Consider the following 24,581-nt stretch of genomic DNA (forward strand, 5'->3'; position numbering starts at 1 on the left):
TGGCAGGAATGGCGAAATCCTCGGAGAAGAAATCTCAATTGGGAGAATGGATCCGGACCTGCAGTAGCTGAGAAGAGTAATAAAGGAGACGGAGCGCATACGGGTTATCAGACAAATATTGGAGGAGCAGACCGACCACACCATCACCGGCATTCGCCACGTGTCGAGCACGAGAGTTAGTGGCTTAACCGGGGATGTCGGCAGGGGAAACAGATGAAAAAGAAGAGAAAAGAGCTGCAAAAGAAACAGGATGACAGCTGCAGAGAAAGAAGCCTGCAGCCAAAAAGAATCCTCCCCCCGCTTGGACCGTTGGCCAAGTTCGCCAAGCGTGGGGAAGACAGGGGGTGGTCCAGTTATCGCTGAGCGATTAGGGGCTCAAGACTCCATCTTTCGCATACAGGCCTTTCCCAAAAGAGCAAGTAAATATGCGAGCTGTATGCAGGCACAGGCAACAGGCATTTGACGATGGCGAGCTGATGCAGGCATTTTGATAGCAGCGTGGATCCCAATGCTCGTCTCTCTGCTGTGTGTCAAGGTGTGCGTACCAAGTACGCTAGTACGTCCTTTTTTTTTCTCTTTTTTTTTTTCTCTCTTCAGTCTACTGCAATGATATATCTGGGCAGGCTCGTCTGACCGAGGTGGCACACCACCCACGCGCTGATGGATGTGCGTTTTTCTTTTTTTTCCATATCTATCAGGGCCAAGCTAAAGGCCTCTCGTTTCAAAAAAAAGAGGTCATCCGTTTCCTCGGTGACTTGGCAAAAAAGGTGACCTACGGTAGATAAACGCAGCCGTCGGCCCCTGCTGTGTTTCCACCTTTAGCCCTGCCATCATGATACATTCTTTTCTTGCCTTTACTTCTTTGCAGATCATCTGAACAAAAGGGTTTCAAGCCGGCAGGCTCAACACCTCAAGATGAAGCTGTTGCACTTTTTCCTGCCAGTTCTGGCCCTGTTTACGCTGTCAGTGGCGCAGAGCAATGACACGCTCTCATCGCTGGCCGATGTGCCTGCTTGTGCTGTAAGTTTCCTTTTTTTCCTTCCTTGGCTTGTTGAAGACATCAGCATCTACAACATTCGTCCAGGTTTCATGACTGACAATAATCCTCATCGGCCTCTCGCAGCAATTATGCGGCTTCATGGCCTTGGCCAACTCGTACTGCGTAAATGTACCCCTGGATCGTATGAGCGAATGCACATGCAACAACCCAGAAATGGGCGCCGAGACGACCAAGTGCGTGGTCGAAAAGTGTACCGTCAAGGAGTCGCTGGCCGCCCTCCGCTTCTCCAAGTTATCGTGCGGCGAGCAACCGCGAGACGACCGCCACGTCTACTATTTTGTCACCATATTCTTCGCCGTCATGTCGAGCGCCCTCGTCGTCGCCCGTCTCGTCTATAAAGTTGTGACCTTTGGGTGGTTGGAGCTGGGGCTGGATGATCTCTTCATCTCCCTTACGATAATCACGGGCGTCATCCCCAGCGCCATCATCACCACCCACGGAGCTTTGCCCAACGGGCTGGGGGTGGATATATGGGCGGTGCCGGTGGACAACATTTACACGTTTTTAAAATTCCACTTTGTGGTCAGCATCATTTACTTTTTGCAGGTTGGCCTGCTCAAAATGTCGCTGCTCTTCTTCTACATGCGCATCTTCCCGGCCAAAGAGATACAGCGCGTGCTCTGGGGCACGGTGGCCTTTAACGCGGCCATCACCATCAACTTTGTGCTCATGAACGCCCTGCAGTGCGCTCCGAACCCTCAGCTTTTTTGGACGGCGTGGGACGGCGAGCCTCAGCACCAGGGCAGTTGCAACTTGAGCTTTACCGACGTGAGTCTGGGCAGCGCGGCCTTTAGCATCGCCATTGACGTGTGGATGCTTGCCGTGCCGATGTGGGAGCTGAGGAAACTGCAGCTGCACTGGACCAAGAAGCTCGGGGTGGCCATTATGTTTGCCACGGGGACATTGTAAGTGGTTTTTTAATCTGTTTTGTCTGACTGAAATATGAACCAGATCTAGGTCTAGAACTCTAGCCTAACATTTCTTCCATCAAAGCTTCACCGTCCTCAGCTGCATCCGCCTCCGCATCCTCGCCGACGTCACGCGCACCCTCGAAAACGTCACGTACGACCAGCTCGAGATCTCCATCTGGTCCTGCGTCGAGATCACCGTGGGCATAATCTGCGCCTGCATGCCCACCATGCGGCTCCTCATCGTGCGAGTGTTCCCGTCGCTTTCGGGCTCCACCGCCCGCAGCTACGCCGTCAACAGCCGCAGCGACGCCGCCAAGTCCGCCTACGCCCGCGCCAGCAGCCGGCGCCAGAGCCACGTTCTCGGCAGCGCCAACGGTGGCCACGACGCCGACGACCTCTCGGGCCCGCCGCCTTTTCCGCTGCGAACCCTGACTTCGGGCACCACCATCGGCCACGTCAGGTCCATGTCGCCCACCTCGTCCATCCCCCCGGGTGCCATCAGGATGGAGAAGGACTACTCGGTCGTGTCGACGCCGCAGGTCCCGCCTGTTGTTGCTGTTGGTCGGAGCAGCTTGCCGACCGACTCGGATGATGACCAGACCAGGCTTGTCATCATGGGAAACAATGACTTGTCAAAGTCGGCGTCGGTGAGGAGTTCTACCAATGCGAACCGGAAATAATGACTTGCAGATTTTTCAATATGTAAACATGACATCGTATTTAATAGCTGAAAATGAACAAAAAAAGAACCAAATCAGTGATTATGATCGCATCCATCCACGACAACAGCGTCCTTTGCCGAATCTCCCTCGATGACGTTGATGGACACGTCTCGGATCCTGAGATCAGGCTTCAGCCCCAGCTCCCTCTTTGGCGTCCTGGCGTTCTTGGGCACGACCTTGCTGTTCTGCAGGCGGTTCTTGCACTTTGCCTCGTTGTTGGGCGTGATCTCACCGCCGACATTGGCCACGACCGTCCTGAGCTGCTCCTCGAACAGGTCCCACTTTTGGCTGTCGGGCCAGGGTCCGACGTCCTTGCTGCGTGCGTCGGGGACGTTCTGGTCAAAGGTCGCCATGATGACCGTCTCGGCAAAGTTCTCGACCCACGACTTGCGCGAGTACTCGGTCGGCACGTTGCTGTCCTTGCCGACCGCGTCCTGCCACAGCTTTGTCTTGCTGAACGACGAGACCTTTTTGCCGTCTCGGGTCATCTTGTCCTTGAGGGCGAGGAAGTCTAGCGCATGACCGATTTCTGTTTGGGTATTTTAGTAAGTTGGCCGCTAGAAAACAGGGCCCGTACAATCATAGTTCAATAAAAAAAGAAAAAAAAAAGAAAAAAAAGAAAAAAAACTTACCATGAACCAAAGTAGCCAGCTCAACCTTGACAAACGTCGTCATGTCCCCCGTGGACCTAAAGTGCGCCGTGATGGTCTTCTTCTCAAAGTGCTGGGGCTGCGCCACGAGGTTCCTCACGTAGGCCCGCATGCCGATGGGGATCCTGCCAAACTGCTCGGCCAGGTGCTCCTTGCTGGACCCGGCCTCGTCGTGCACGCACATGTGCCACGGCTCGTCGCAGTCGCCGTACCGGACCTCGTAGACCCTAAAGTCCTCGGCCTTGAGCTCGGCCGCCTCGGCTTCCACCCGGCACCCCTCCGGCCACACGGCCTTGTTTTCCCACTCGGTGACGTTGGGCTCCTGTCGCGTGCCTTCTAGGTGCTTGCCCAGCCCTTGGTTGATGTTGTTGCGGTTGTAGCTCTTGTCGACTGCGGGCTTGGTCGGCGCATCTTGTGCCGTGGCGAGCAGGGCCAGCGCAGAGACGGCCAGGAATGAGATGAAGCGCGTCATGGTGTGAGGGTGCACGCAAGGCTGGCTATGTACAATATGTACCGAGGAAGGGTCTATGTACGAAGGAGAAGTGCTGCCATGTTCATGGTTTTATTTTCATCGTTGTTGTAGTACAACGGTCCCCCTTTTTCCCGCATCCCAAACCCATCGCCATGATGTAATACGCCCCCTTTCTTGCAAAATATCACCAAACCTTCCCTTCTGGACGCGGAAAATCACAGCTTACCCTTACACTGGCCGTTCATTGGGTACCTGCATACCTTTGCAGGACAGGCTACTGTACCTAACCAGCGTAGCTACATACCTAAACCTGGGCTACCTTAGCTTACGGTTGTGGCTTGCATTAGTGTTCAGGGCAGCAGTTTGGGTCGGTCGTGTCTCAGCTTGCTCAGGTCCGCAAGGAGTGGGCAGCCACCTGCTCATCAGATAAGCATGCGGTGCTGCACTGAATCGTGGCTTTTGTAGTGCCGTCGCGTTGATTATTGGTGAGAGAAAAAAAAAACAGCAAATACCCCTGATCGTCCAACAGCCGGCCCAGCTCTCCCCGCACCGTCCACCTTGGCGTCATCCAGACCGCAGCCGGTCCCCGGATTGGGTCTGTCAGCGGCTGTACCGCAAGGTACTCCGAAATCGTTTCTCCGTGCCGCGAATTTCTCGTTCCTTTTTTTTCATTTGTTGTTCAATGTTTCGAAACGATTGGCCGGCCTTGATTACTGTTCGGCGGTGGCTTGCAGCATGCTGTCAGCGCGCATGGAAGAGCAGCGCGACAGAAAGAGAAAAAGAAAATCGATGGCACAGGTACCGGTATTTTACAGAACAGTTTGCAATGAGGCAAAACTAATTAGCGTACAACTGTCGATGTAAACTTGGTCGCGTCCTTATCTTGGTTGTGCGCGAACAAACGGACGACAAAAAGTCAAAAACAGTAGGGCGGTATTTCTAGCAGACGGGAAGACAGATACTCCGCCATATATGAGTGACTGCTATATGCGCCACACTCACTAAGCCTGTCTAGTTCTAGTTCTGGTCTAATTCAAGGGTGCGTCACCACTCCAAACAACATTCCTGTCCCAAACAACTGAACGGCAGATGCTTCTCATTCCCTCGTGCTCCAACCACGACCTTTTGCCTCCTGTTATCTTCCTCCTCCTCCGGACGACGAGGTGGAATGCTTGCCAACAATACCTCGGGCTCAAAATTGCAGGGCTTCCCGAGCGTCTTGATGTCGACTATCCAACCATTTTACTAGGTCTAGAATCTGGCAGGCCAGTCTGCACAGAGACACGAGAAGGACGGTGACCAGCCACAGCGAAAGGCCATCCCCGCGAGAAACGTGATCGCAGACTGGCCCATCTTGATGCAAGTAGGGACCCGAAGTTTGTCCAAGACGAACAAGACAGTGAGACATGTGGTGGACAGGGATAGATGTCCTATCAAAATAGTCCTGCTGCCAACTCCCTCAAACCAATATGATATCGAACTGCGGATGGCCGATATCATTACGATTGCCAAGGGCGCCATCAACAGATACCACGCTGCAAGCGGGTGACGCTGAAGCGGAAGGCATACAGCTGCGCTTCGCCAAGCAGTTGCAGGTTTGAGGCCAGTGGCGAGCCGTTGGTCTACGGCGGGAGATTATTCGCCGCTCAAATGTCGAGTCTGGGGTTAGCATTTTGGCTTTGCTGTCTTGCATGCTTTGCAACTGAGAGAAAGGCGCCTTTGCGCGTTCCGAAGCACTCATCTGCTAGGCTACTTCTGGCGCATCTTCAACATCGGATGGGAAACCTCCCGGTGGTGAGATGCCATCAGCCACTCGCAACCCTCCGAGCTGGAGCCTGTTCATCACTTGCTGACTATTGAGCAATCTCTGGTGATTTATTTCGATGATGATCAGTGTATAGATACTTGAGTTTCGCGTTGTTTCGTTTCTGCCCCAAGGTCTCACGAAGACAAGTTGCCCGAGAATGAAGCTTTTCACGAGGTAATTTGTACCACGAAAAGAAAAGCTGTGAGATGAATCAAGCTGCTGATATAGATCCCTTTATCAGACAATGTTATATGTAAGGATGAATTTTGTCGAGTTTTCTGGTTGGGACTTTGGGTTCCGTTCTGAACATCTCATCAACAATCAGAGCTGCTTCCGGCTACAAAGTTATCAATGTTTCTTTCTCTTTTGATATTTTCCTTCCTGATATTCGGTCTCCTGATTGCAGCTTTTTCCATGCATCAAGGACCTGTCAAGCAAATGTCAAAGTCTGCGTATATTTCCATGGCATCCGTTCTGAATGATTTCCCCCGACACTGACCTTTTGCGTAAATGGAATAACTTCCCTCCCTGTATTCCAGTTTCCCCCGTCTTCCCTTCCCATTTCTCCTCCGCTTTCCCATATAAATGTTGATATTATTGATTTTATTTTCCCGGTCCTCTGGACCGTGGTACTTCCTGTATTCTTTTATTAACCATACAAATCAAATTAAACAACATGGCCGGTCAGATAATCAGGCTTCTCCAGCAGCTAGTCAACCGCATCTGCAAGGCCATCAGGGAGCGGGTCACCTCCATTTCTGAATTCATCCTCGACGCTCCGCGCGAGTCCATGATCCTCGCCATGATATGGACCATCTACCTATGCGTAGGAGCCAGCTGCCTCGCCATGGGAGCGGCATTGTACACGGGTCTTGTCGTCGACCCGCCAACCTCTTCTCGCAAGATTGACCTCGCCGCGCTGCAGGACCTCGGGGTCTTGCTGACGTTTCTATCCAGCCTGACCGGCGCCATCTCGCCATCCTCGCCTTTGGCATAGTCCTGACACAAAGCATTATGCATGCCTTTTCTAGCACGGGTGCCGCCGCTGCCGTTTGGCCGGGCTTTTGGGTTTTACACGGGTTGCCGTCCTAGTCTTGCCGGCGGCGGTCGTGGCCAACGCCGTCTGGCTCCGACTGCCGTGGATCATGTGGCTCGGCATGGTGGTCTACACCTCCTGGGCGCTGGTTCTTCTTGCAGGCGTACACATCCGGAATGCCCTCTGTATGTGGGCGGCTGCAAGCTGGCGATGGCCTTGGCCTTGATGGTGACGCCCTTTCCAGACGGTCCTGGCGGTCGGCCTTTGTGAATGGCATTTTGACGAGCTCATGTTTCAGCTCTGGCTGTACGGATTTCGGCTCACTTGTGGGGCTTTCATTTGGGGGATTTCAATGGCTTTGGGTTTGGTTTTGACCTGCCGTGAGTATTTATGGGGAAAGCCGGCGGTGGAGGAAATGGCGTGTGACATTTCCCGAGACTTGCGGGTTGGTGATGCGTTGGAGAAGAGGACTACAGACTTGGATGAAGGGTTTGGAAACAGTATAACGATGGCGGTTAGTTGAACAATCGCACCGAGTCATTCGGCTGTTTTGCAGTAATGTAGTATGTGGGAAAGATATACCCGTTGCAAATAAAAGCTCGTCAATGTATTTGGCATGTATACAGTCACCCTATTATTCTGCTACGTTTATATACAATCGAATCCCACACAACCAGAGCCGCTACGGTGGTGTGGAGCGAGCCTACTTGATCTACTTTGAGAACGCACGAGTCTAGGATGGGACGGAATTCTCAAGCTCTTGAATAGCAACACTCACAATGGAGCTCACGACTGATTATATTGGAATCTCGCTGTCGGACAACAAATCATCACTTACTCCTCAATGGCTTCTGGCGGCGACCTATCCGGCCGTACTCTTGGGCGAATTCATCCGCCTCGACGCAAAGCCAGTAATCCAACCCAAGGCGCGCGGCGCGGCTCGGTGATGGGGCCTTGGGCCCGACCCAGATCACCACTCCTCCATCTCCCCTCTCGTGCACCGCATGCGACAGCTTCGCAATCATGGCTTGCACATTGGGGATGGTGGCCGCCGTACCGACGACCAGAATGCTGTCAAAGTTTTTCAGCCCTCCGCCACCGGCGATGTTGCTAATGTCGGGTATCTCCTTGGCCGTCTCGTCGTACCGGCGCACGTCGGCCTCGACGCGAGACTTGACGTTGCGCACGCGCTGGCCGTTGGCCCGACGACGGCTGGCGTCTGCTTCACATTTGGTACATGGGCCGCGGGGCTCGGGTGCGCCCTCGTCGGTTCGAAGCCACCTGTGATCGCTGGGGCAGACGCTGCACCGGACCGTGTCGAGGCACCCGTGCAGTCGGACTGTTTTCCTCTCGGCGGCAGGGAGAGACCGTTCCAGACAGTCTATGTTCTGCGTGATGTGCAGAACAATACTTGGTTGCTCTTCCAACAATACATGGAACGGTGTAGGTTTGGCCTGCTGCGTGAGATGCCAGAGGTCCGTCATGTCATGTTGAAAGGCGTCATCGTCGACTGTTGACGCCTGAAAATCAGACCGTTTGAGTTGCGAGTCGGCAAAGGTTGGAACTTTTTGACTTAATCAACGGCTGACCAAGGACCAAGATGTAGGGAACGACAAGAGGGAGTGAAAAAAAGCGCAACCAAGAGTCCAAGACGGTGGACTTACTTCCTGCAGAGACGGAGATGCCAGCACCCGAGAAGACGACAGTTTGGCGATGCGACCGCAAGAGCTGCATCGCATCCACCAGGTCGATCTCGGCAGGCTGAGGTGATGACGGTCGACTGCGGTCTGGGGTTGAGGCCGCACATCTCCGGTTCAAATCCTTCAATAGCAAGGAATTACCAGGCAGTACCTGCGATGCGGGCTCCCAAGTTCGAATGACCGATGGGTCCCAGATGCCCTCCCACAGGACCTCGACCATGTGAACATCTTGAGGGTCCCAATATTGGCGGAGAAAGCTGTGGATTGGGAATGTCGCGTCCTCGTCCCACGTAAGTTTGCCACGCGGCATGGTGGAGATGAGGACCGTGTTTTGTGGTGGTTTTCTTTTTTGTCTATATGTACTTTACAGCAGGTAGGTACTCGTGTAGTGGCACCAGTAAAAAACTTAATTCAATGTTCTGCTGGTTTTTAATGCGATCAAGAGGCCGGGGATCCTAGGCAAGATTTTCGACTATATGTGAATCAAACTAAGATTTGGACACATTGAGACATGGATGTCCAGAACTGACTGGATGCATGGATTCTAGTTCTAGCTCTAACCATTTGAGAATTGAGATCCGGGGTGGATGATCGAGAGTGGGGTGGAATGCAGGGTAGGCTTGGGTGGGTGGGACCAAGATTTTAGAGTCGAGGGCGCGGCGGCGGCAACAAAGGAACCGCGTTTCAAATGCGGAAGGCACGAGTTTGAGCCCACTGGACCACATCCACAGGTCGGGCACAACTGATTCTGAGTGAACCAGTTCATTCCCATTCTTCTCACCTAACCCTGACTGAGCAACATCCCCCAATTAATAATTTGTTCATCAACAAGGCTTGAAGAACAAACATGAACCCACAATAGAGCGCTCTTACATGTACTGCGTCCTCGTCATCCCTTCCCCAATAGGCAAATTGCAGCCAACCAACGAAACCCGAAATTCACAGTACCTTCCCAATCTTCAAATCCAACAGCCCACAAGTATACCAGAGCGACGCAAACCTTGTGATCTTCACGGACCACCATCATGGCACAACCCAGAGAGGTGCACATCAACAGGCACAAAAAGACAAGAACCATGGCCTAAGATCTGCGCCCCCCACACCACACCCCCGTATCCCTCAACATGTCGGCCTGGTGTAACAAGTAAATTGCTCCCTGGCCACTCAAGTTTCATCACCAACCAGGCAGGACAAGTCTTGACAACTTGGAGTAGACATCCCACTCATTTTTGCGTTCCCAGCACGTCCAACGACAAAATTCGGGGTATCTATTCGCAAGTAGAATAAGGAAATGGATCATCATAGGTCATTATCCTCCGTCACCAGTGCCACCAGAGCACTCGTCAGCTAGCTGACCTTGCCTTCATCCTCATATACTCAGCCTCCAGGACCTTGTAAATCGCAAGCTTCTCCTGAAACTCGGCCTCCAGCGAGTCATCCCGCTTTGCTTGTAATTCCTTGCGCCCTCCAAATTTCCTCACTGCCGCGTGATAGACATCGGCAAGGCCGTTGCATGCCGGCTTTGCCGCGGTTTTGACGCTAGAGCATTGGTGCTTCAAGCTGTTTTTTTTCGTGGTTATCCAAGGTTAGACAAGGCATTTTAACCGATCGGCAGAATGGATTGAATGGAGGACCTACTCTTGCTGAAAGTTATCATCAATTTTCTTCTTGTTCTCCGCCGTGAAACGGCCCTGGGCCTGAAAGTTCTGATATCCAAAGTCGTGCCTGTTGCATCCAGGAGTAAACGGAAACCCTAGTGGGTTGTTGGGCGCCTTGGTGCAGTTGTCTGACGAAAAGTCCAGTGCGGCAGGGTCCAGTTTGTTGCGTCGAGCTATAAAGGTCTCGAGGGGCACTTTGAAGACCAGCTCGTCAGTGACGGGTATCAGCTTCGGGTCTGCTGCCGATGCCTTGAGTCCGGCTCCTTTGGGCTCGGCCTTAGCGAGCTTCTTAGGCATCGGGGTTGCTGCAACCAAGGTTGCGAGGAGGAGGATGAGGAAATTCATGACGAGAGAGGAGTTGAGAGGAGACCTTGCCGTAGATCAGCTACGGCACGGTGATCGAAGGATGGGCGGTAAATTCATGGAGACCGTGGGCGGGCGAGCGCCCAAACTTTTATGCAGATGGCATTTGCCTCCATTCTAGCTGACGTAGTTACAAAGTACGAGATAGAGCGAGTCTCGTATCATCCTCCCTACGGACGTTTCAGCATCCAAGAGTCGCTCACGCTGTCAGTTGTCAGTCCATGACTCCTGAGTCAGTAATGCATGTAGACTATAATTATAGCTCAATTGCGGGTACGTGAATCATAGCTGGGGATTATATGGAATAATGGAACACACTTTATGGTTTGCCGAACTTTGGCGACCCTTTGTGTTTAATGCAAGCAAGTTTTGTAGGGCCGATAGAGTGTACTACTTACTATATGTGGATTATACGTGGTACACATCAACATGCCTGCTTTCCCGATTTGCCCTATTGTACTCTGGTTATGCACTACTGTAAATATCCTGTCAAAGAACGAATGAATGGTATGGATTGGTCAATAAGAAGAAACCCGGCCAACTGAAGCGGGCCGCTCCGGCCTGTCATCCAAGCATTTAGGGTTTTGTCCCGTTCTGGGCAGCCTGTCTGTTTGTCATCCTGACTTGCTTGACATGTATCTGCACGCCAGGCCCACCGAGTCAATTTGTTTATCGATGTCGAATTCGGGTCGTGACGCCTAGTGTGGATTCATCAGATGGTGCATACCTATTTATACAAGTTTATTTACGTAATGCCATTCTTGCTATTGCGGGTTGTCGTGCCTGTCCACAGATTTAACTCTGGTTCGCTTTGCATCCGGTATGTGTCGTGTTATACTTTCTACACACCTAGGTACTTTAACTCGGTGAATTTTGCAGCTCCGAAACCACTGTTCTGTACCGGTATGTTGAAAACTTTATTGGACTGCATCCGTTCTAAGAAACTTTGTGTAGGTATATTTTTGGGTGCAAACTTTTACGTGCTACTACTGGCTTGATCACTGGTGGCCGAACAAAGTCTGGTCTGCTCTAGACCGGAGATGCAACTTTGCAACCTGTCAAGCTGTTTTATGGATTTGCCACTCGCTTGCAAAAGCCATTGGAATTCTACCATTAACGCATGGTTAGCATTTCAACCAGACCAGGCCAGACGGCCATGCTAGAATTAGAATCCTAGTACGTTCCAATAATAAGATCCATCGTTAGACTGGGCCATGACTGCCGACTGCCGACATCCGTATGATCGCCAATCAGGCCGAGAAAATGGTTCCAAGTACAAAATCGCACTCACTGCTGTCTGGCTTTAACCGTTGTTATCAAGGTTGTTTACTCCCGTGGCCTACGTGAGTAAGAATTTCCTAGTCGATGAGTTCGCGCAAAGGCATTGTACCAGTGGCGTGCATAACACATCTTTAGCTTTCTCACCACATTTTCTCATTTACAAATGACACGCTAAAACAAATCCCAAGTCGTCGGGATGCGGGGTGACCATCAATTGCCTTTGGGGTGCCTCCACTGTCGATTGCCACGGTCGTTTGTCGACCTTTACTAGGTGACAGATGCGCTCGCCCACGAGCCAACTGCCAACTGCCAGTTTGCTGTCAATTAACAAACCAAAGTCGACTACTGTAGTTGACAATGTCGCTCGATATAGATTAGCTGAGATGGGCAATTTTATCACCGTCTGTGCCATTGATACTTTGCCCGAGTCAATTGGATAAGTGTTCGGTAGCTGCTTTCGTGCCTGTGATTTAGGTCTAGAGCTAGAACTAATTTAGAGTAGTCCAGGAACGAAGCAACCAATGCCATCACCAAATCAGTTGCTAAAATTTCCGAAACGTCATCCACCTCCATTCGTGTCCATCATGGACGATTCTTTTTTATCTTTTTCATCCATCAATCCAAGCTTTCAACTAGTCTAGACTCTAGAGTAAAATATTCAAAACCACAGCCGTCGTTCGGTATGTTGCCACGACAAGGTGCTGTCGCAGCCGATGGTTTCATTCTCCCTCTTTCTGCTTATATCAGCCTCGAACAGCACGTGTCGAGAAGAAAAGAAAGAAGAAAAAAACTTAAAGACCCAAAACGGAATCTCCGTTATCTCTCAAACAAGCTTAGCCTTGCTACAGAACTTTGTTAGCTGGAATCGGCGGCTCCACTTCGTCAGCTCTCCCAGCTTTGTGGTCGTAGTTGCCTCTTTACGTACTTCGTATGATTCTTGCTTATTCCTTTTCTTCTTCCGCTTTAATTTAAAGATTCCCTGGCGCAGCTGTCAGTCATCATTCGTTGGGATGAATTATTTCCATGGAAATTTGGATTGGATTACGCTTTGGGTGTTGTTCGAGCAGGTCACACACCAACAAAGCATTTCTTGGGTCCGGGGCGTTCCACCCTTTCATCTCGTTTCATCCCGGTTGCCGATTGCAACAAACGCCGACTTTGCGGAGCCCCTTGTCGTCACGAGCTGGAAATTCGAGAAACGCCGTTTGTAAATCATGCTCCTGGGAAGTAATTCGAGGCTAAATCGCTTGGGATTTTCTGGTGAAATCGAGAAATCAAAAGAAACACAAGACTTACAAACTAAGCAGTGATGATGCAATGAAGAAACACACGCCAATACGATAGCTCCGCGCCCCTTCATTAGGGGGCATCCATCCTTCAGCTCAGCTCCACTCCCAGTGGGACTCAGGAGACCTAGGTTTCGAATTTAGACGATCAGGCTCTCCAGCATCTATTTTCCCACATGGTCCCCCTTTTGTTAATAAACATCTGCTGCGTCTCTTGGAAATTTTTTGTTTTAGTCATCTTTTGCATCAGTCCTTCAAGACTTTAAACAAGCAAAAAAATAAACCCAAGTAAATAATACAACAAACAAACAAAAAACAATGCCGCCCACTGCAGCCCGGAGACACCGATCAAGGTCTTCGGTCGATTCGCTCTTGGAGCTCGTCCACGGCCTGAACGACCATGACGTGCACCGCCTATTGGCCGACTTGAATAACACTTCTGAAGGGAACGTGGCCGTGGCCAAGGCGCTCGACATTTTCCAAAAACCCAACTCGCCCAAGTTCGAATTTGGATCGAGACATGTCAGCAACCCATCGCCGACCCTACTCGTAGCTCGCTCTCGCCGCCTAGCCGCCGACAACAACAGGGCCTACAACAACAACCACTATACCCATTTGCGCCTGCACCATGCAACGACCTTGCCTGCTGCAAAGGTGCAAACACAAGCTGATGGCTGTGTTACAAATTCTGGGGCCACCTTTGGCAAGCGCATATCCTCGGCACCGCTTCTAGACAGAGAGCGTGCATTACCTCCGCGACAGAGCCCGACGACATGCGAAACAGTTGAGGAAAGCCAATCGGCAAACATCTGTATACCAACCCGTGGCAGGCCTCCGTCAACTCCTACCACCGCACGTTCTCCTCGCACCGAGACACGCTCACCAACTTCCCCCTTGAATGTGTCACAAACTCCGTGCCTTTTCGCTCCCGCGGCGCCGCCTCCTGTCCCGGTTCCCACATTATCACCGCCGCCGCCGCCACGGGCATCATCCCAAGGGCCTCGGGCGTACAAGCGCATCAGCCGCCCCAAGTTCCACCTGCCGTTCTCTGCAGCAGCGAACAACAACAACACCACCACCCAGACGTCGTTGCACGTGCCGACGCTAGCATTCCCCGGCGACGGCAGCCAGGGACAAGACGAGGGCGAGCACGGCGAGCAGCCCGATCTTCGCGCGCTGCTCCTGGCGGCCTACACCTTGGGGGATGGCTGCAACCTGCCCGCGCCGCAGTCGCCGCAGTCGTCGCCGCTGAGGGGTCCGCGGTCCATGGTCAACCTGCGATCGCTGCGGCGGCAGCAGGAGCAGGACGAGGAGTTTTGGTTCGACGGCAGGAGGCCGACCACGCCGGACAACATGCTTCTCGAACCCCTGCCGCGCTTCGGTGTGGCGGCGCCAACTGCCAGGATGGATCCTTGGCGGATGGACAGTCTTTCTGCGATTTTGAACGAAGCTTAGCTTGGATTTGCTTTCTTATCTTTTATTCTTTCTTCTTCTATATCAGAGAAGCCATTTTGAGTACGGTCTCGAGTCCTTTTCGGTGTTTATTTCTAGTGTCAGTCACCAAAATAGGTGCTCTTCTTTAGCGTTCAGTTTCTTTGTCTGGGCTTATCTTTTTTTTTCTTATCCTCTTCATCCAATTCTCTGTTTTCGTCGAACCCACACTTCCTTTTCCTGTGCGGACTCCTCCCCATTACTGGCATCTCTTAGCTCGACCTCCCAAATTTTTAGTCTGTAGCTCCCACGGTCTCCTTGGCCTGAGAACAAATCAAAAGACCACCCGTGCTTTGGACACGCAATGCCTGTGCTCAGGACTACTCCAAAATCCTCAATGTCAAAAGGGGATCCCCGCGAGAGGGGGAAGGACGAATGTGGACATTGCTTTGGTTGACGTCAGTTGGCAGTTTGTACCAAGAAAAAAAACAATCTAACTTGGACATTCCAGACTTGTTTGTGTGAAACCTTCAAGTGGAAAACAAAAGAAATGAAACAAAATGGCAGTTGAAAAGGACTCACATGATCAACAGCATGGAACTTTCCCCGGTACTGAAAAACAAGCACCTGGTTCCGCAGATCCGCTCCTTCCTCGGCAGCTTCCGTAAGCGGCACAACCTCCGCCTCTGCATTCCCCCTTGGCCCTTCTGGCAGCGGGACGCGGAACACCTTGCAGGCGGGTATGGATGCGGTGGTCGATCCCACGGCAGCTTCGCAGGGTGCCGGTATGTCCTTCTCTGCCAGGGCGCCGTCGTGGCTGTTGTCAATGTTGGGGAATGATGATGCCAAGCCGGCGAAAAACCATCCAGAATCGGGGCGACCTGGGCGATAGGCCTGGATGGCCCGGGCGAGCCCATCAAACATGGCGGTGGGAATTTTATTGAGCTCAAAGCAAAGCTGTACAATGGAGAGATGAGACGCAACAAACAAGGCAGGCGCAAAGAGGGGTGCTCACTCGATCTAAATTTTGGTAGCCCCAAAACGGGGAATCAAATGAATGGCCATTGGATGACCACAGAGGAATCTTTGCTAAAGTGGGTACATTTCCCCGGATCGATTAAATTGGCATGCACGAGCAGGCAGTAATCCAGTTGTGGGGCATAGAGGGTCCGGTGGATTTTCATCTTTATCTCCTTTGCTCCCAGGAGATGAACAAAGAAAGACCATTTGTCTTCTCCCAGGTCACCTTTGTACCGTCAGGACAAGGACACGATTGGCTTTGTTTGGCAATAGACAAACCACCGCCTTCTCGGCTTCTCTACTCTAATCATGACGCTTCTAGTATTCCATCAGTATAAAACAGACGGGGGATTGTCCCTACTTGGGCCTCGGCCCTCGTTTGTGTTTTACGCCACAAGTTTGCCAGATTTACTTGCTACAACATTAACAGGAATCTATAGAACCAGAACTGACTACCACAGTAGCTCCTTTACCAAGCACTATGACAAGCCACTCTAACGAGAGCTGCCAGCTGGATCTGGCCCGGCTGGACGTTGTCGCAGTACGCATCCGCGATTCCCGTCGCGTAAATGGCCCCAAGGCATGTGAGTGCCATCAGGCCATGTCATATTTCCTGCGCCAAGATAGCAATGGTATCTTGATGAACATAATTGACAACGGCAAATTCTTCAGCTGGCTGAGGGCAGAAGTGGGCTTCAGCACAATATACGATTCCTTGGCCTTCCATACACGTCGAGACTCGCTTGATATCACTGGCATCTGCGGCCCCGTCGACATTTCTGTCATTGTGGACAATGTACAGTATGACAAGTCTTGGTGGCCTGCCGATGGAAAAACCGTCTTCTTCCTCATCTATGAGGTCGCAACACCAAAGACGCCTCGGCCCGACGGCTGCACCGCTGAGGAAGCTGTTCTTGACTTGATGGATGAGGAAGTCGATTTACATATGTGTCGCAGGATGTCACCGGAAAATCGCGTCGAGGAAAACCTGGCCTGCTTTCCCGAGGGACGACAGCTACTTCTACAAACCCCTTTGTCGCGATGTTCATCCTCTGCATCACAATCATCAGAAGGTGTCTCTTCCGACACTACTACCTCATCCCATACAATGTCAGCTGGTAGCTCACCATCCATGGCGACTTCGCGACTCTCATCAGCAGTTGCCAAGGGCCAACGATCACACGTCCCATCTACCCCTGGAAAACCAAGCATCTTAGCTCGGCTGAGCCAGCCGACAGCCAGCAGCAGTGCCAAATCGAACGCCCCGAGCGGACGCACACTCAACCTCAGATCTAGGCCTAAGCCCACGGCCGCTAGCGCCCCCGATGTAGTAGCGACGCCACGTCCGGCCGACAAGATAGATGTCGACGCCGAGTACTCGGCCATGGACGAAACTAACATTGATGCGGCCCTCGGCAGCTACAACAACGATGGAAGCGATTCTGCGTGGCTGCAGTGCTTGAACTTCTTTTGCATAAACCCAGTTGAATATGCAAACCGTGAGGCGCGCGATATGCAGGCCTCAAAGGCTGGTCATTTGCCCGTCAAGAAGCTGCATGGGTTCAGGGGAGGATTGTTTGACTACCAAATGTCGGCAGTGTTCCAGATGCTGTGTCTGCTCCGCAAGGGTGTACGTGGTGGCTTCCTCGCTGACGAGATGGGACTTGGGAAGAGCATCGAGATGCTAGGCATTCAGTCAGTGCTGTTTTCACTGAGGAGCATGGTCGAAGATATCCATCAGAATCGCGGTAAGCACTCTTTCTCCGGACCTGCATGCAAGGCAGAGGGACGATACATGATCCGGTGCCCTTGCTACCACCCCCACTCGCGCGAGCTGGCCGACCTGGTTCTCGATGGGCCCGCCGTTATCATCGCACCCACCAGCACCAGCGAGCAGATGTTCCAGATGACCAAGCAGAGGCTCGACCCCAAGGTGTTCGAGATTCGGCTAGTTGGGGCGTCTGTTGGAGCCGACGGTGCTTTGTCGAGCACCGACATGCGTGCACTGGCTTGGAAATCCGTCAAGAACCCAGTCGCAGGCGAGCCCGACTTTCGAAGCGGCCTCTTGGGCCAGAACAAATTTGTCATTGTATGCCCAGACTCCAAAATCAAGGAACTGCACAAGGTCATGCCAAGCGCAGTATATATGGACGAGTTCCATCAATACACGCAGGCTGGTAGGCCTATCGATCGCTGGCTGAAGGCGGTTCAGGGCTGGGCGGCTCCCAAAGGCGGACCTCCTCCATTCTATTTTGTAGGCGGGACACCGATCGAGAACTCGCCAGCCGATATTCGAGCCCAGCTGGAGCGACTTGAGCAGCCTTCATGGAGTGAAGGTCAGATGAAGGTAGCGACGGTGAGTGCCCTGGATTCTGTCATTGCGCGTTACACCGAACTACAACAGATGCAGAAAGATGGCCTTTGCATCCTTCCCCGCGATATACGCAACTACCACATTCAACTCAACGCAATTCTGCGCCGGGTTATGGTACGCCGCTTGGCGACCGACTCCTTCCGTGGCCGCATTCTCGCTCTAAAGCCCATGCGCGTCAACATTCATCAGGTTCCGGTGTTGCGTGGTGCTCAAGACCTTCTCGGGGCATGCTCCACTGCCACTCGCTCACTTGTAGTTAAACACATTGGCAGTGAGGAGGAGCAGCACGTAGGCCAACACTTGGACAGCGACTCGGGGGAGGAGATTCTGGAGAAGCTAAGATTGGCCAGTTTCTTCCCTCAAACGGCCAAGACTTTCAAGGGCAAGGCTGCTTGTTCCTTGCTGGAGAAGGACCTTGTCAAGTACATGCAAGCCTGCAAAGGAGGCATCGAAAAGTCGAAGTACTGGGATGTGGTCGAAGAGTTGACTGCCAACAGCGCCAAACTGGACACGCTCAAGAAGCTGATCCATACGATGCTCGACGACAAGACGCAGATCCCGAAAGAGCACTTTCGGACCAAGAAAATGTGCATCATTACCCCCACTGAAGGCGAGGCGTTACTCATCTTTGCGCACCTGCGAAAGACGCGGGATGCCTGGTCGAAGGCTATCAAACCCAAGCCAGTGTGGCTGCATAGCGGCATGTCCAGCACCGAGGCCGCCGAGGTCGTCCGCACATTCAAGCAAAAGGGCAACGCGGCAGCCAACATACTGGTGGCGCCCCTTTCGCGCGCCGGGACAGGGCTCGATCTCCCGCAGGCCAACTACCTCGTCTTGACGGGACTGGGCTGGCGCAAGCGGGACAACAAGCAGGCTTTTTACCGGATCCACCGTGCAGGCCAGACGCTGGAAACTCACCTGCACCTCATCGTCAGCCGTGGCAACCCGGCCGAGCGTCGCATCTGGGCGCGCCATTCTGGGGGCAAGGTAGCCAGTGAAACGGCCTGGAAGGTTTTCGCCGAGAACGACACCATCCCCCAGGATGAGCTGCCGGATGCTGTCAAGGATGCAGTGGGCAACGTGGTCTCTGAGAATTCGACCCAAGTTCACTAAGGCGAGGGAGATGCAGTGTGGTGGGCTTGTAAGGTAAATATTGTGAACCACTCTACGAATTTCTTCTATAAATTTGAATCTGTATGCTAACTCAGAGACCTGGCTCCAGGTGACGTGCGATGCTGTAAAAATGTGATACATTGTTGTACTATGCCTCCATACAGAAGCTACTGGTGCTGGATGATGTTCATGTTATTGGTGTAAGCATCAGTACACCTTTGCATCCAACTCCAGCAAGGGTCTCTACAGTAGTTTGCAAGGTGAGCAACCCAGTCAGTCCTTGGTAGGCGGGGGAGACGGTGTAGATATCAGATGAAACGCCTCTCGTGTGTTTGGCCGCATTTACTCCTATTTGAGCACTTACTATCGGGCCTTTTCTTGAAAGAGCCCTCCTTCGTCTCATTCATGTCAGAAAAAAGGAAATTGAGCGTATAGTGCGGGGAAGAGGATGGGGATCAGGCAGGCACACTTTTCACCTGATAAATTTCAAAAGTTTAGATTCGGACTAGAATTAAAACCGGATGATGCTCGGTAGATGACCATCTTGGACATTTCCAAGTTGCCGTCCGGCGTGTCATACTGCCTTGTAGGTATCATTCAAAAGCAGTACTATAAAACAAAATGCAACAATCACAAAAGAAAGTCCCCGGGCAGACAAAGTGAGTGCAATGTTCCCTCGTCTGCTCCAGAAAAGAAAAGTCCGGAACTGAAATATTATAGCTCGAATCCCCCCGCTGTACTCCCATTGCCTGAATCCTCGTCGCTACGCCCAGGGGCCAAAAGGCTTTCAACTTTGGCCCAGCAGTCAGACTTTAGGCTTGGACGGCGCCGTTGTTCCCCTGAGCCGGGACGGGAGTCTTTTCGTTGCCCTGGCCGGGCTCGCGGGCCTCGAAGCCCAGCGAGGCAAAGTCGGTGTTGCGGTGGCCGAGCAGCAGGACGAAGCCGACGGCGGGCCTGCTGAAGATGTCGAGGATGCCGTAGAAGATGGCCTCGGAGTCGGGGTGGATGACGTTGCCGCCCTCGCTCAGGCCCCAGGAGACGGGGTAGAAGAGCCAGCAGACGACGACGAGCAGCGAGGCCGTCAGGTAGGTGCTGCCGACGGAGCCGCCTACTGCAGAGGCGTATTTGCGGCCGGGGATGAGGAGCTGGTAGAAGACGAACCATTCGGCCATCACGGCAAAGGTGAACTGTTTTTGTTTTTTTTTTTTTGTTCAGGTCTTGGTTTCAGCTTGTGCGTACTATTTTTGTGATCTTGACAAGGCAGATTCAGAAGTTTCAGGGTGCTACTTACGTATCCCCATTTATAAGTGGTCTGCGTCAAGGCACCGATCAGCAAGCAGACGTTGAAGATCTCTGCCGCCACCATGGTGGTCAAGGTCGTGGACAGGGGCACGCCCGAGGACATCATCAGCGCCAAGACGACCAGCGGCAGAGACACGGCCCAGTCGACGTAGCGGGCGTAAAAGATCTCGCGCGTGCCGGCGGCGAAGGTGTAGGAGCTGTCGGGGCGCGTGAACTCGGCCTGGATGGGTACCTGGCCCAGCCCCGACGCCATGCTGAAGTAGCCTATGGCGGCCACGAAGCAGAACAGGGCCGAGGCCTGGTGGAAGACGCGGTGGGAGAGCGGCTTCTTGATGGCCGCCCCGGTGAAGATGACGGCGGAAACCGCCATGAGGGCCATCACGGTAAAATACCAATCGCTGCCATGGTTTGTGAGAGCCGTGTTGGCCTGCGACCCGACGATGGAGTTGATTTCGAGGGCTTGGTTGCCAGACATTGTGTTTGTCTTGTGTTTGATATGATATTAGAGAAAGCCTTTCAAGAGCATATACTAGACTAGGATTTGTGATATGATTTCTCAGAGATGATCGTCTCGTCTGTCTTTCCCGAGGCCAGCAGAAGAGAAAAGAGAAATAGAAGACAGGTCTTTCATCCAACCACTACTTTGGCCGGTTGAGTTGGACAAAACACCAGGTCGGGACCGCTTTGGAAAATAAATGAGCGGCAAAGAGCACATATTTCTACGCAGACGACGAGCGGGAACCGGGCCATGACCGTCCCGCACAACCCCAAGCATCTTTTACCGAAACCGCGTTACAAGCCACCCATTTCGGGGTTCTGGACTTGACTGGACTTGACTGGACTGTCTGAGATGGACTCATGATCGCAAGTGGAAAAGTTCCCCCCAGATTCCATGACGTTCCGACCCTGCCGAGACAACAGACGTGTTTTTTTCTTTCTTTTTTCTTCTCTCTTTCTTGTTTGCCTTGCCTGATTACCATTCCCTTTCATCTTTGACAAATCTTGGAGATTGGGCAGGGTTTCCGCACCGGATAATCCACGAGTTTTGGGTCATGAGGTCGATCCAAGTAGCCAATGTAGAGCTATTATCCATGGATTTCAGTCTGGTCGACCAACCAAATTCTCATCCGTTGTTGGTTTATGGTTTATCGTCTGATGGGCTGGGGTGAAAGTAGTCATGACCCTTTTACCGGCAGCTGAGCAATCTTGAGTTCGGAATTACTGCGGGATGTAGCGAGGAACACGCGTTGGAAAAACTTGAAACCAGTGCATAGAGATGCCTATAGGGTAGGTATTATTGATTTAATAGTGTTCAAACTGGCCACAATAGAAAAAAGTCCGTCGAACTATATCCAGCGTGTGATGATACTTTGTAATCCTGCCACGACAAGTTTTTTTTTCGGCAGCTTCGGATCTTTGCTCCATCAAAGTCATACGACTTGAATTCCGTGGTCGTCGGTCGATAGCTCGTGAGATGGTGGCGGGATGCTGCTCTCAAATACCACATTCGACATGTTTCCAAACCGATATAGGCAGGCGTAGCAAGGGTTGCAATGCGACGGCCTATCAAGGCGGCCTCGGGGGGTATTATTATACGTACCACGTATTAACCACGTAAATGCGGGGAAGGAAGGAAGCAAGGACTTTTGCTGGTTCCGTTTCTTGGTATTCAGATCCGCAAAGTCCCCGACGGGAGAATGGAGGGGTAGGTACACTAGAACTAGATAGACTAGATAGTTCTAGTTCTAGGTCTAGTAAATCTGCATGTCGTGTGCAACGAAGCAACAGCAAGCCCTCCCTGGGCTTGATTCGCCAAGCTTTTGCGATTGCTCAAGACGGGCCGATAGATGATCATGTCCCCCTCTTTTGATCAGAAACTCAAAAAACAAAATAAAGAAAACACTTCGTCGCTATTGACCCCTGAGGGACAGCCCTGACGCATCGGGACTCAACTCTCATGTTCGCATCCACGGCTTGATTGAGATTAAGAACAAATCTTTCCAGGTCGAGATCTTCTTTTCCTCTGCCACTTGGGCATAGCAGCAGCGCCCAGACCTCAAGCCGGTAGTTCATCTCAAAAACTCAACTTGGTTGGGTTTCACCCACATCAGGCAAAGCAGCTCTTTCCTCGCCGAGATGTAAATGCACGGTTGGGATCGGAGATTCTAAAGATGACGGGCCCTGCGTCGCTCGGGATACCCCGGCCGAAATGTGACCGTTTTTTTTCTTTCTCAATATTCCAGCTCTATACACCTGCTGTACATTGTACATTGAGATTTGTCCAACCATGCGCCTTATATTTATCAAACAGGTATAAACACAGAAAGAAGAAATGAAAAGGGGGGATAAGGCGACCTAGATAACCTTGTACACTGGGTAGATTGAGGAGTAGAAGAGGTAAAAAGAATGGTCGGAATAAACTCCATTGGGAGAAAAGTAAAGAGTGATGGTCGTGACTGTGACGAATCAATCCGATGTTTTTTTTTTTCTTTTTTTTTTCTTTTTCTTTTTTGTTGCTCCAAAAAGACCCCCCTCAGGAGGAACTCAACCACCCACAGCCATCGCAGCTTCACCAAGCTTCCTAATCTCCTCGGCCAGCGTTACGGAGCTGATGTACTTGCGCCTGTTCCTCCTGCTGACTCCCTCGTGCTCTTGGTTCCACTCCAAGACCTCCTGGACCATGCCGTCCATGGTCGTGGTCAAGCCCGTGTAGCCGATGCCGCCCTCGCTGATGGGCTTGGTGGCGTCGCCCTGGTGGTTGGCTATGAGGTGCGTGGTGATGCTGAAGAGCGGCGGCTTGAGGTGCTTGATGTCGTTGTTCAAGGGTGGGATGATGTGCTTGAGACGAGGGTAGCGATGCGGCAGTAGCGCGTACCACTCGATGGCGTAGGCGACCATGAGGATCACCACGGGGCAGAGGATACGCACGGTCCGGAAGCTGGTGATGCTCAGGGTTGCAATCATCGACCACAGGGTTTTGTTTGTGATTGGCGGGTTGGGATCCGTGACCGTGAAGGGTCTTCCGGCCTGGGGACGCGAGGCCGAGTCGGTCGGGTCTAGAACTGCCTCTAGGTTGAGGTGCGCGATGGCGCAGTTGAGGGCGTGTATATATGATTGAACGATTTGGGGGTTCCATCTAGGTGAACATTTTGTGAGCAAGCAGCGGGGGTCGGGGTGCAGTACTAGTACTGGTACTAGGACAAGGGAAACTCACGATGGGAATATTCCCAAGGCCAGCGGACCGCCGATGATATTGTCAGTTGGGTTTCCATAGATGCCGTTGGCGGGACGGATAGCTAAAAGTTTGGTTGGTTTTGTTTTGTTTTAGAATCATTTCTCTCAACCATCAAATACAAGGCAAACGCTTTTCACACTCGGGGGCAAAACTTCACTTACATCCCGTCCGCATCTTGTCCGAGTTGGCACCACACACTATCCGCTCGGCGAAGGCTTTGCTCGCGGGGTAATTCCCGAAAAACTCATTGTGCGGCCGCAGTGGCTTCCAAAAGTCGCTCTCGTCCAGAACCTGGGCGTGATGGCGCGGCCCCTTGGTGAGGAGCTCCCATGGCGATATCCAGAACTCGACAGGTCTTATGCTGATGGACCCCGAGGACGTCGCGATGAAGACGTCGGCGCCGGCAGCCTGGGCCTCCTCGACCAGGATGCGGGTCCCCTCGATGTTGACCTTTTGGCACAGACCATAGACCAACTCGGAGCGGTCTGAAGGCACAATGACGGCGGCCGTGTGGAAGACGGTGAGGGGCAGATGCTCGACAGAAGGGTGCCAGGGCCGCGCAAATGCCTCGGCGACGGCCTTCTTGGACGAGATGTCGGTCTTGACAAAATCCACCTCGGCGGCGGGGCCCACCACCATGTCGTTGCGGTGCGGCTTTTGGAAGTCGACAATGCGGATACTCTCGGGTGGTTGGCCGCGCGCGATCAACAACAGCACGAGGTAGCCGCCCACCAGACCCGAGCCGCCTGTGATGATGTAGCGCCTCTGCAGCTGCGGGGGAAGCTTGGGGGTGATGGAGTTGATGGTCATGGGCTTCTCTTTGACCGCCTCGTACTTTTCCTTGACTTGATCTTTGGTCCAATGCTTCTGGGTAACCTTTTTAACGTGTGTCGGCGTTCCACACATGGCCCAGTTGAGAATGGACAGATATATGAGGCCCAGCAGGAGGACCAACAGGACGCTGGCCACGAAGACGATGCGTACGCAGTCTATCACTGGTGGCAACTCCATCTTTGCGGCTGTATGTCTGATTTTCTTTTTTTTTTTTCTTTTTTTGCTGGTTCGTTTTTATCCTGATATGATCATGTGCAGGTGTGCAAAGTTCGATCGAGGTGCTGAAAAGGAAAATCTCAACGGCCAAAGCCTATTGTGATTTTGGT

At 52.3% G+C, this 24,581-nt stretch overlaps 11 protein-coding genes across 11 annotated transcripts; 4 read left to right on the plus strand and 7 right to left on the minus strand.

The window, feature by feature from the left end:
* Positions 1–865: 865 nt before the first annotated feature.
* MGG_09022 (uncharacterized protein) lies at positions 866–2,651 on the plus strand (the record flags this gene model as incomplete). Its single annotated transcript, XM_003721269.1, has 3 exons — positions 866–1,020; positions 1,124–1,965; positions 2,054–2,651. The coding sequence occupies exons 1-3, from the start codon at positions 916–918 to the stop codon at positions 2,649–2,651; spliced, it is 1,545 nt and encodes a 514-aa protein (XP_003721317.1). The 5' UTR covers positions 866–915.
* Positions 2,652–2,725: 74 nt separating this feature from the next.
* Positions 2,726–3,815, minus strand: MGG_09021 (uncharacterized protein; the record flags this gene model as incomplete). The annotated part of the gene is made up of 2 exons (XM_003721270.1): positions 2,726–3,222; positions 3,326–3,815. 2 exons carry the CDS (start codon positions 3,813–3,815, stop codon positions 2,726–2,728), a joined length of 987 nt encoding a protein of 328 aa, XP_003721318.1.
* A 2,483-nt stretch (positions 3,816–6,298) lies between these two features.
* MGG_12699 (uncharacterized protein) lies at positions 6,299–6,619 on the plus strand (the record flags this gene model as incomplete). Its single annotated transcript, XM_003721271.1, has 1 exon — positions 6,299–6,619. The coding sequence occupies one exon, from the start codon at positions 6,299–6,301 to the stop codon at positions 6,617–6,619; it is 321 nt and encodes a 106-aa protein (XP_003721319.1).
* Positions 6,620–7,402: 783 nt separating this feature from the next.
* Positions 7,403–8,873, minus strand: MGG_15050 (uncharacterized protein). Its single transcript, XM_003721272.1, has 2 exons — positions 8,323–8,873; positions 7,403–8,222 (listed from the first exon to the last, which is right to left on the minus strand). The coding sequence occupies exons 1-2, from the start codon at positions 8,666–8,668 to the stop codon at positions 7,489–7,491; spliced, it is 1,080 nt and encodes a 359-aa protein (XP_003721320.1). The 5' UTR covers positions 8,669–8,873; the 3' UTR covers positions 7,403–7,488.
* Positions 8,874–9,596: 723 nt separating this feature from the next.
* MGG_09019 (uncharacterized protein) lies at positions 9,597–10,438 on the minus strand. The gene is made up of 2 exons (XM_003721273.1): positions 9,997–10,438; positions 9,597–9,918 (listed from the first exon to the last, which is right to left on the minus strand). The coding sequence occupies exons 1-2, from the start codon at positions 10,359–10,361 to the stop codon at positions 9,702–9,704; spliced, it is 582 nt and encodes a 193-aa protein (XP_003721321.1). The 5' UTR covers positions 10,362–10,438; the 3' UTR covers positions 9,597–9,701.
* A 2,598-nt stretch (positions 10,439–13,036) lies between these two features.
* MGG_09017 (Rieske domain-containing protein) lies at positions 13,037–15,431 on the minus strand. The gene is made up of 2 exons (XM_003721274.1): positions 14,960–15,431; positions 13,037–14,824 (listed from the first exon to the last, which is right to left on the minus strand). Exons 1-2 carry the CDS (start codon positions 15,299–15,301, stop codon positions 14,576–14,578), a joined length of 591 nt encoding a protein of 196 aa, XP_003721322.1. The 5' UTR covers positions 15,302–15,431; the 3' UTR covers positions 13,037–14,575.
* MGG_09018 (uncharacterized protein) lies at positions 13,160–14,958 on the plus strand. The gene has a single exon (XM_003721275.1). The coding sequence runs from the start codon at positions 13,265–13,267 to the stop codon at positions 14,399–14,401; it is 1,137 nt and encodes a 378-aa protein (XP_003721323.1). The 5' UTR covers positions 13,160–13,264; the 3' UTR covers positions 14,402–14,958.
* A 447-nt stretch (positions 15,432–15,878) lies between the features above and the next one.
* MGG_09016 (uncharacterized protein) lies at positions 15,879–18,884 on the plus strand (the record flags this gene model as incomplete). Its single annotated transcript, XM_003721276.1, has 1 exon — positions 15,879–18,884. The coding sequence occupies one exon, from the start codon at positions 15,879–15,881 to the stop codon at positions 18,882–18,884; it is 3,006 nt and encodes a 1,001-aa protein (XP_003721324.1).
* A 479-nt stretch (positions 18,885–19,363) lies between these two features.
* On the minus strand, positions 19,364–20,899 carry MGG_09015 (uncharacterized protein). Its single transcript, XM_003721277.1, has 2 exons — positions 20,176–20,899; positions 19,364–20,071 (listed from the first exon to the last, which is right to left on the minus strand). The coding sequence occupies exons 1-2, from the start codon at positions 20,659–20,661 to the stop codon at positions 19,697–19,699; spliced, it is 861 nt and encodes a 286-aa protein (XP_003721325.1). The 5' UTR covers positions 20,662–20,899; the 3' UTR covers positions 19,364–19,696.
* Positions 20,900–21,172: 273 nt separating this feature from the next.
* On the minus strand, positions 21,173–21,700 carry MGG_18045 (uncharacterized protein; the record flags this gene model as incomplete). The annotated part of the gene is made up of 3 exons (XM_003721278.1): positions 21,173–21,268; positions 21,377–21,466; positions 21,623–21,700. The coding sequence occupies 3 exons, from the start codon at positions 21,698–21,700 to the stop codon at positions 21,173–21,175; spliced, it is 264 nt and encodes an 87-aa protein (XP_003721326.1).
* Positions 21,701–22,688: 988 nt separating this feature from the next.
* On the minus strand, positions 22,689–24,477 carry MGG_09014 (uncharacterized protein). The gene is made up of 3 exons (XM_003721279.1): positions 23,583–24,477; positions 23,401–23,482; positions 22,689–23,322 (listed from the first exon to the last, which is right to left on the minus strand). Exons 1-3 carry the CDS (start codon positions 24,430–24,432, stop codon positions 22,731–22,733), a joined length of 1,524 nt encoding a protein of 507 aa, XP_003721327.1. The 5' UTR covers positions 24,433–24,477; the 3' UTR covers positions 22,689–22,730.
* Between the last annotated feature and the right edge of the window lie 104 nt (positions 24,478–24,581).

This window comes from Pyricularia oryzae, chromosome 7 (genome assembly GCF_000002495.2).
Source record: "Pyricularia oryzae 70-15 chromosome 7, whole genome shotgun sequence".
Lineage (NCBI taxonomy): Eukaryota > Fungi > Ascomycota > Sordariomycetes > Magnaporthales > Pyriculariaceae > Pyricularia > Pyricularia oryzae.

Bases quoted from the DNA above. Each gene is read 5' to 3' on its own strand.
- MGG_15050 (XM_003721272.1), bottom strand. From the start codon at position 8,668: ATGCCGCGTGGCAAACTTACGTGGGACGAGGACGCGACATTCCCAATC. The intron at 8,223-8,322 runs GTAAGTCCACCG...TAAGTCAAAAAG, and splicing joins CATCTCCGTCTCTGCAGGAA to TTCCAACCTTTGCCGACTCG.
- MGG_09019 (XM_003721273.1), bottom strand. From the start codon at position 10,361: ATGAATTTCCTCATCCTCCTCCTCGCAACCTTGGTTGCAGCAACCCCG. The intron at 9,919-9,996 runs GTAGGTCCTCCA...GAAAAAAAACAG, and splicing joins GATGATAACTTTCAGCAAGA to CTTGAAGCACCAATGCTCTA.
- MGG_09018 (XM_003721275.1), top strand. From the start codon at position 13,265: ATGCCGCCCACTGCAGCCCGGAGACACCGATCAAGGTCTTCGGTCGAT.
- MGG_09017 (XM_003721274.1), bottom strand. From the start codon at position 15,301: ATGTTTGATGGGCTCGCCCGGGCCATCCAGGCCTATCGCCCAGGTCGC. The intron at 14,825-14,959 runs GTGAGTCCTTTT...CGTCAACCAAAG, and splicing joins AGTTCCATGCTGTTGATCAT to CAATGTCCACATTCGTCCTT.
- MGG_09015 (XM_003721277.1), bottom strand. From the start codon at position 20,661: ATGTCTGGCAACCAAGCCCTCGAAATCAACTCCATCGTCGGGTCGCAG. The intron at 20,072-20,175 runs GTAAGTAGCACC...AAACAAAAACAG, and splicing joins CCACTTATAAATGGGGATAC to TTCACCTTTGCCGTGATGGC.
- MGG_09014 (XM_003721279.1), bottom strand. From the start codon at position 24,432: ATGGAGTTGCCACCAGTGATAGACTGCGTACGCATCGTCTTCGTGGCC. The intron at 23,483-23,582 runs GTAAGTGAAGTT...CCAAACTTTTAG, and splicing joins GGACAAGATGCGGACGGGAT to CTATCCGTCCCGCCAACGGC. The intron at 23,323-23,400 runs GTGAGTTTCCCT...ATGTTCACCTAG, and splicing joins GCCTTGGGAATATTCCCATC to ATGGAACCCCCAAATCGTTC.